This window comes from Varanus komodoensis, unplaced genomic scaffold (assembly GCF_004798865.1).
Source record: "Varanus komodoensis strain SLA01 unplaced genomic scaffold, ASM479886v1 scaffold888, whole genome shotgun sequence".
In the NCBI taxonomy this organism is placed as follows: domain Eukaryota; kingdom Metazoa; phylum Chordata; class Lepidosauria; order Squamata; family Varanidae; genus Varanus; species Varanus komodoensis.
The window spans coordinates 2,106-10,814 of NW_025336585.1; the positions used below are offsets into that span (position 1 = coordinate 2,106).

The 8,709-nt window shown below is 42.8% G+C and overlaps 1 protein-coding gene and 1 pseudogene across 1 annotated transcript; both read right to left on the reverse strand.

The window, feature by feature from the left end:
• Window positions 1–460: 460 nt before the first annotated feature.
• Window positions 461–4,161, reverse strand: LOC123016848 (olfactory receptor 14A16-like; the record flags this gene model as incomplete). Its single annotated transcript, XM_044417507.1, has 2 exons — window positions 3,234–4,161; window positions 461–601 (listed from the first exon to the last, which is right to left on the reverse strand). Coding segments are annotated over exons 1-2 (1,069 nt in total), but the record flags the coding sequence as incomplete, so codon positions are not given.
• Window positions 4,162–7,502: 3,341 nt separating this feature from the next.
• LOC123016847 lies at window positions 7,503–8,450 on the reverse strand (annotated as a pseudogene).
• Between the last annotated feature and the right edge of the window lie 259 nt (window positions 8,451–8,709).

The following is an 8,709-nucleotide window of genomic DNA, read 5'->3' on the forward strand; positions in this document are numbered from 1 at the left end:
TTTTTCTGATCAAGTTATGTCTGCAGTTCTGGAATGTAGTTGGTTCTACCTCAGGTATTAAAACACTGACAACAGTAGAGAAAAATATATACAAATGGCAGAAGCACTCTGTTCATGCCCACAAATCCATCAGGATGTATGACAAGCCTTGGTATGTCCTTATTTAGGGTTTGTTTGTTACAAATTTTATACCCCCAAATAGCGGATGTTTTCTCAGTAGTTAACAAAAAGTTAGGACTGGTCCTAGCAGAATCTGTCCTCCTGGCAGTTGTGGGCTTCGTCTGATGAGCCAAGCTAAGAGGGAGCCCTTGAATGCTTGCATAATTGAGGTCATGAAACTATGCACTTTCTTCCATGTGTAATGGAGCAGCACAAAAGCTGCTGCAGGGGCCACAGAATATGGATGCTGCTTGGGCGATGGTCAGGTGGCTCCATTCCTGTCTAATTCCGCGGAAACAACTTTCCTGGGTATCAGTTGCAGCAGCACAGACAAAGGCATGGCTAGAAGAGACATGTTGCATGTTTAGCTCAGTTTCTGGCAAGTGCCCCTTGAACATTATGTGTACTTTCCAGGAACTCAGACTCAAATAAGAGGAAATTGGACCACACTCCAGGGAGCTGAGCACAGAGAATCCAGCTGATTCTCACCCCCAAACGGTTTTGTGACACATCACTTTATTTACTCACAAGTTTCTCCTGCAATTTTTCTGCACTGATTTACACTCACATGAGGTGAGGGAGATCTTGGTGAAGGCAGAGGAAGTTATAGGTTTATGAATGAATAAATGCACAATGTATACAGAACTGAAATTTTGATCATATATTTTTTCAATGCATATTTTAGGAATAATTGCCTATCTCTGGAAATTTCAGAATTGCAGAACCAGGAGAATGTACATTTGGATTCACATGGAAGATGCCACATGCAGTTTCAGCAGTTATTGGCAGGGCACCCTGGAAATCCTTCTCTGACAGAGAAAACACCAGTACGGTAGTACTGGGTAGCGAGTGCACCGAACTGGCTATGCATTTCCAGAGCACAGACAAAGGTTTTTTTTTACAAGTTGTGGGTCACATACAGTGTTTCAAGGCTGGGTTGAGATTCTGGATGGGTGAGAAGGCAAGAACAATCTGGGATAATACAGAAGAATTGAGAAATCATTATACTCATCAGGAAAAACATCATAGCCCATCGAAGGCTTGAGTAACAGATAACAAATAAAACAATCATGAGTTACAAAATCCAACAGGTTTAAAATGTTGTGTTGTTTGCAGTCAGAGATACAGAATTTCATAAGACAAAGCATGAGCTGGATAGGTATTTTTACATCGAAAAGGAAGAACTGCTACCCCAATCTTGTGACATTGTTTCTGTTTCAGCTGGACAATCAGGAGCTGAGAATGAGTAGATCATTTGCTTATCTTGGGGTTGCATTTCCTTTTCCTGGGTAAGGAACTAGAAAGGGAAAGATGGGGAGAGGGAGTAAGAGCCCTGCGGCCAGATTTTGTATTAAAGGACTTGCAAAAGCATACCTTTTTATTTGAGGATTTGTTTGGACTTTCCCAACACCTACCATTCCTAAGCTGTATCTTTTCCAGCTGAACCCCTTTTACAGCTAATTCCATTCCTCTATATCACAGTTCCTGAAACGGTACTCCATAATCAGGAGTAGGCAATGAACAAGTCAACTGCTTAGCTTACTTAGGGGGCTATTCCATGGCCACCTCACATTATCCATAAGGCCATCTGGAGTCCCATCTTTTAGATCCTGTACAGCCAGAGCTGGGACTCTGAAGACCAAGACTCTGCCCAGAAACACTCTGCAGCTGGTATGGAAAGCAACATGCCAGCTACTCTGCTCCAAAAGTAGTGTCTGGGCCTCAAAAGGGGAAAAGTACCATCTGGAAGTAGGGAGGTGAAGAGGCTGCAGCCACAGAGTTAGGTCATCCCTTATCAGCATCCCAGACTTCTTTCCTTTCTCTTCTGAATAATTTAGATAGACTATAGATCAAACATCTGACACATGTGGAAATTGCCACTGCTGTGCCTAAGGGGATATGCAATGAAATGAAACCCATCCTATCTTGTCCAGTGTGGTAGCAGATTCATTCATGCATGCATTCATTTGTTCTTCCTTTATTTATCATATTTATATCTCACCAAGAAACCTAAGGTGAACTACATAAACCTCTCCAGCCCTCCATGTTATCCTTAGAAGAAGCCTATGAGGTATCGCAGCCTCTTCTCTTATGGATATAAGGAGTTATCCTATGGGAATGCCCAGTGCTCTCTGCTCTTTGAGGAATGAGAATAGAAAAAATCTACAAACTCCTGTGGCTGTCCAGATGTTCTCCCATGTCCATGGGAGTGCTTTGTCAGCAGTTTCCATACAAAGCGCATTGGATGCTGTCCGATCACCAATGTAGAAGGAATAAGTGGCCATGATGGCTGCAGTGGAAGAGGACGTGCCAGGTGCCATTTCTGCTGACCTACCTGCAATGCTTGGGATGGCAAAATCAAGATGTCCCAGATCTTGAACCAATTGCTGTTTCATCCCAAAGGCTGATTACTTGGCAATAAGCAATGGGAATGCAACCCTGTTTGGTTTAAGCAGAAATCTGCTCCAGTGACTTAATCAGCAGCAGATTAATCTGGAACTTATTCCCCAGTAAAGTACAATGCAATTTGGGTTTAACCCCAGATTGAATTTTGGGGAAGGTATGGAAATTGACCAAGAAGTTTTTCTCCTGCTTCCGCCACCCTGCAGTTCATTGCTACCATGATTACTAGTTTGGTGAACATTATTGTACTGATCTTGCTAAGGAATTGGCTTTAAGGGTTAAGGAGCAATCAGGTGAAGTCATCCATAACTTTGCAGATCTTGCTTAAAATTTATGGGGCCCAGGTTTCTACTGAATGCAATGTGCCTTACCTTCTACTTATCCCTGCTTTTCATTTGCAAATATACCAAATAGAGGCTAAAGGGGGAAATGAGAAATCTATGCCTTAGCACCGATCATTTAAACACTGAAAAAGGTTTTAGCACAACTCTGAACATTGCATGAAAAATTCAAATAGGCCATACTGAGATGCCATACATAAGGGATGGTATGCAAAAGTTTTAAATAAATACTTAATAGGAATGAAGAGTGATGTGCAAAACATTTACAGACAAAAGAATGGTACTTTTAATGACTATTGGGAGAAAATGATTTAGACAAACACTATAGTATTTTAGTGGAGTGTGCAAAATCCAGCAATTTCCATAAAGCAGCCTTGATGTCCTTGTTTCTCATACTATAGATGAATGGATTCAACATGGGAGGTATTATGCTATATATCGCAGCAAAAGCTATGTCCACACTGGAAGAAGCGTCACTGGGAGGCCTTGCAAAGGCAAAGATTCCACTGAATACGAGCAGAGAGAAAACGATGAGGTGGGGAAGACAAGTGGAGAGAGCTTTTTTCTGACCATGTACAGAAGGGATCCTGAACACTGCAGAGAAGATCTTCACATATGTAATGATGATGAAGATGAAGCATCCTGCCCCTACATGACAACCTAGCACAGTGAAGCCAACTTCAACTAGGTAAATGTCAGAGCAGGCAAGTTTTAATAACTGTGGGATTTCACAGAAGAACTGACTGACAATATTGGAACAGAAGGTGTTTGCAAAGGTGCCACAAGTATGCAGTGTCGCATAAAGCAGACCCGCAAGCCACCCAAAGGCTACCATTTGAAGGCAAGCTCCTCTGTGCATAATTTTCTCATAATGAAGTGGGTTGCAGATAGCAACATAGCGATCATAAGCCATTATACTCAAGACAGAAATGTCTGCAGCTGCAAAGATGAAATAAAAGAAAACTTGAGCAACACAACCTGAATACAGAATTGACCTGTTATTTGTGAGAGAGACAGCCATGGATTTGGGTACAATGACTGAAATCGTGCCAAGGTCCATTATGGCCAAATTGATGAGGAAAAAGTACATGGGGGTATGTAGGTGGTGATCAAGGGCAATGGCAAGGATGATGAGTAGGTTCCCTGTCACTTTTACCAAGTATATCACCAGGAACACAAGGAAGTGTAAGATCTGTAGTTCCCGGACCTCTGAGAATTCCAGCAGCAAAAATGTGGCCATGGAAGTCAGGTTGCTCATGTTACCTTCTGTGCTTGGAGTCACCTAAAGGAGGAAGAAGAACAGATTTGATATCGATGAATTGGGAAGTGCATTAGACACATCAAATCATGATGAATGGCATGTTACTAAATGTGTTTACCTCTGGAGGCAAACACACACCTCTGGACATGTCCTCCCAGATATGCCATTGCAAAACCAAGACATTGTAAAGATCAGTCAGGGAGCATGCATGGCCTTGAGGAGACTTCACCATAGCCTCCAAAGACAAAGCTGTCAGCCTAACTCAGCTGCCAGATATGCAAGGCCGAGGAGTAAATTGTCAGCTTATGTGCCTATATTGTACCAAAGTGTGGGTGATGAAACAAACGGTGCTGGGAAGATGGCATGTTTCTGAACAACTTTTCATTCTCTTTCACTCAATGGGTCTATGCATGTCAGTGACTAAATATTGAAGCATGAAGAAAGAAGGGAAGAGAAGATAGTCTGGAACTCATCAGGAAAAGAAAGGGAGATGAACTAGGTAGAGATGTACATATGAAGGAACTCTGTACTCAGTGAAACTAGCTAACAATATCCAGTAATTCAAATCCATGATTTTGAGACGTTGCAAAGTACAATTTCTCTTTGTTTTAGGAATCAGATTTATCTGAAGTTAAAGTTCCTGAGAACCCAAATCCAGACTTACATGCTCACGTAGAACATGTCCTGGATGGACTTTTGGGCATGAAGTTTGGAGAAGGATGCATGCATGGGAAATGTACCCTGAAGATTCCCTCCAGCTCCCACCACCCTGCAGCTCGACTTTTCCACTCTTCCTATAAATAGTGTTGTGAAAATTGAAAATACATCTCAAGTGTCTAGACAGTTCCATTGGTTCATATTAGCATGTTAATCAAGAGAACTTATGGCATACAAGGGGATTGCTATGCATTGAAGCAAATGAGTAAAATATTTTCTCTTTCTGCATTTGGCATAAAAAGCATATAAGAGAACAGTTTGGTGGTATTTTAGGAAAGGCATGGTCAGTTGAAGCTGAGGGGGTTAGTTTGCTGAGTCTCCTTTAGCCCCATCAATTCCAGTCATTAGGGGAATGGGGAGAGAAGCAGCCCTTTCAAGCAAAATTGTGCGTGCAAAGAATTTGTCAGCTTGGAAGTTTGATAAAGGGAAAGTAAAAGGCTGAGCACAACTCTGGACTGAACCAGGCACACAGTGCACAACAACACTTACCTGATCCCCTGCAAGCCTTTTCAATGGGCACCCTTTCTTCTGACGTGGACTTCCTCCTATAGCTGCTTCAGCTGCTCAGTAGTCCAGAGGATGCAAGTCCATGCATCCTCTCATGCAAGCACCTTCAGTCAACGCTGTGGTAATTGCCACAAAGTGTGTTGCTGGTTATTTGTGTCTACCTCAACTTGACTGTGCCCACAGTTGCAGAGGAGAGAGAGCAAAGTGAGCGGCGCTGTACTGCCACAATATACATGGGAAGGAGCACCTTTAAAGCTTGCATGGGCTCCAGGGGTCATCACTCCCAAAGGCAAACATATTGCTTCAGAAATGTTGTTGAACTTCCCACCTACTGCAATGTTGTTTCTTCTGCATGTACAGCAAAGTTAATATTAGCCCATAATTTTAAGTATAGTATGTTGCTATGGAATACATATATAAATAAACAATTATACACTGATCTTTCTGATGAGGGTGTAAACATGTTCCCTGGAATGCAGTGGGGTCTACCTCCTGTAATAAAAACCTGACAACATTAGAGAGGAATATATATTAAGCGCAGAAGCGCTCTGTTCATGCTCACATAGCCATAAGGGTATATGCCAAGTCTGCTTCTATTCCATCTCAGATTTGCTTCTGGTCATTAAGGGTTGGGAGGAAACCTCATGGAATCTGCTCCTCTGGCATTTGTGGGCTTCTCTTGGGTTTGGCCCAGACCTACACAGTGAGCCAAGCCAAGATTGTATCTATGATTGCTGCTGTGATGAAGTCACCCAGGCACCAACCTTCTTCCATGTCTGGTACAACAGCACACACAAGGGCAACTGCACATGGTACTGAAGAGACATGCCATTTCCACAGCATGTGCAACTCAATTCCTGGCAAGGGCCATGCTATGTGTACCCCTCAGGAGCTTCAGCTAAGGGAAGAGGAAAAGAGACCAGAGTCCAGGGAGCTGAGCACAAGGAAGCTGGTGGATTCCCACCCTCAAAACAGTTCTGTAACACATCCCGACACTCATAAATTTCTCATGTCCCTTTGTTGCACTAATGTACACACACACACCAAAGCATGTGCTCTAATCATCAAGGGATGTGGTGGGTATGCTTACTGCTAATGTGAACTAGTGAAATGGGTAAAAGTGAACTGATAACTAGTGAACTGCTGGAAAGCCACTAAAACTGGTGAGAAGCCACTAAAATATGAAAAAAAAACCCCACACGATTCAGCCTTTGTTTGCGCTGCCGCCCTGGACATGGGGGAAGGTAACTAGTCCTGGAAGTGAGCAGAAATTTGCTCTTGGTCTTTCAGCCTCATGTGTTCTTTTAAAATGTTTCCATGTTCACTCATCCTGTAAAATGTCAGGGGATTATGGCTACTAAATGCCATGTTCTTCAGAGGAGCAGAACATTGGCAATTTTGATATAGTGTGGTGACCAGTGCTGTGGCAAGTTTGAGTTTAACTGTGCCTTCGGTGTCAGAGACAGAATGACCCAAGGGCCAGTTTGGTCTCTTGCCTGGGGCAAATGGGGCCTGTTTGCATGGCATGGCCAGCATGTTGTGCTATATCTGATCTGCAGTGAGCTGGAGCACATGCTGGGGGTGTGCAAGCACTATCTGGATTGCTCAACCCTCAGCCAGGCCAAGCACAGTTTGCACCATTTCAGTGAAACTGGTCAGTGTGTGTTCTTCAAGGATCAAGCTGCCTCTGTGGCAAATTGTGGATTAAGTGGTATGACCCATGAGGAAATAAAGAGGATCAAATCCAGGTTATCTAGTGCAATCCCTGATTTGCCCAATCGTGTCCTGCACACTTAACAGGGCCACAGCATACACCCTCAAAGGGAGTGCATGACATGAAAAGCCATGGCGGCTTTGGTGACCCTGCAGTAGGCAAGAGAACAATCACATGTCAAAATTCTTCCATGCAGAATAATCAATGGTTGGAATAGGCAGCGATAAAGAGAGAAAATGTAAAAGACTGGTCTGAATTCAACTGAAATGTATTGATTATCAATAGAATTCAACAGGGTATTCGTTCACTGAGCACTTCATGTTTTAGCAGAGCATTAAATTTTTCAGAAAAAAAAATTTGCATGCAACACAGTATTCACATACGATGTACTTTAATTGAGTCATGGAAAGAACATGTTAGAGGAACGCTCAAAATGCAGCAATTTCCATAAAGCAGCTTTGATCTCATTGTTTCTCATGCTATAAATGAATGGATTCAACATTGGAGGAATTGTGGTGTACATCACAGCAGAAGTTATGCCCAAATCAGAAGAAGCATCCGTGGGAGGCCTCACATAGGCAAATACTGAAGTAAATATGAGCAAAGAGACAACAGTAAGGTGAGGAAGGCAGGTGGAGATGGCTTTCTTCTGACCATGTACCGAGGGGATTCTGAGGACTACGATAAAGATCTTCACATATGTAATGATGATGAATACAAAGCAACCCATTGCTATATGGAAACCTCACACAATGATCCCAAGTTCAACCAGGGACAGGGCAGAGCAGGCAAGTTTTAATATTGGTGGTATGCCACAAAAGATCTGAGGGACAACATTAGAGCAGAAGGTGAGTGTAAAGGTCCCAGCAGTGTTCAAACCAGCGTTAAGAATACCAGCAAGCCACCCAAAGGCTACCATCTGCAGGCAGGGTTTTTTGTGCATGATTCTCTCGTAGTGGAGTGGGTTGCAGATAGCAACATTGCAGTCATGCGCCATTATTGTTAGGAGGGCCAGATCTGTTGTGGCAAAAAAGGGATACAGGAAAACCTGGGCAACACAACCAAAATAGGAAATTGACCTGCCATTTGTGAGGGACATAGCCATGGATTTGGGTACAATGACAGAAATTGTGCAGAGGCCCACCATGGCCAAATTTATGAGGAAGAAATACATGGGGGAATGGAGATTGTGATCAAGGGCAATGGCAAGGATGATGAGAAGATTCCCTGTTACTGCTACCAAGTAAAGTACTAGGAACACAAGGAAGTGTAAGATTTGTAGCTCCCGGTCCTCTGCAAATTCCAGCAGCATGAAAATAGCCTTTGAAGTAAGCTTGCTCATGTTATCTTCTGTGCTTGGATTCACCTAGAGGAGAAGAGAATTTATATTAAGGAAATGAGAAGTGCATCAGACATATCTAAATGCTGAAGCTTGAACCAAGCTGAATTCCTTTCCATCTCTTATGGTGCTTTCCTAGCAAAAACTGGCTCATGTTAGCAGAGATCTTTACTTGGTCTTTTAGCCTACATTTTGTGCTAGCATATTTTCATGTTCACTCAAGCCGTCAAATGTCAGGAATTTGACTGCTGAAGGTTATGTTCTTAAG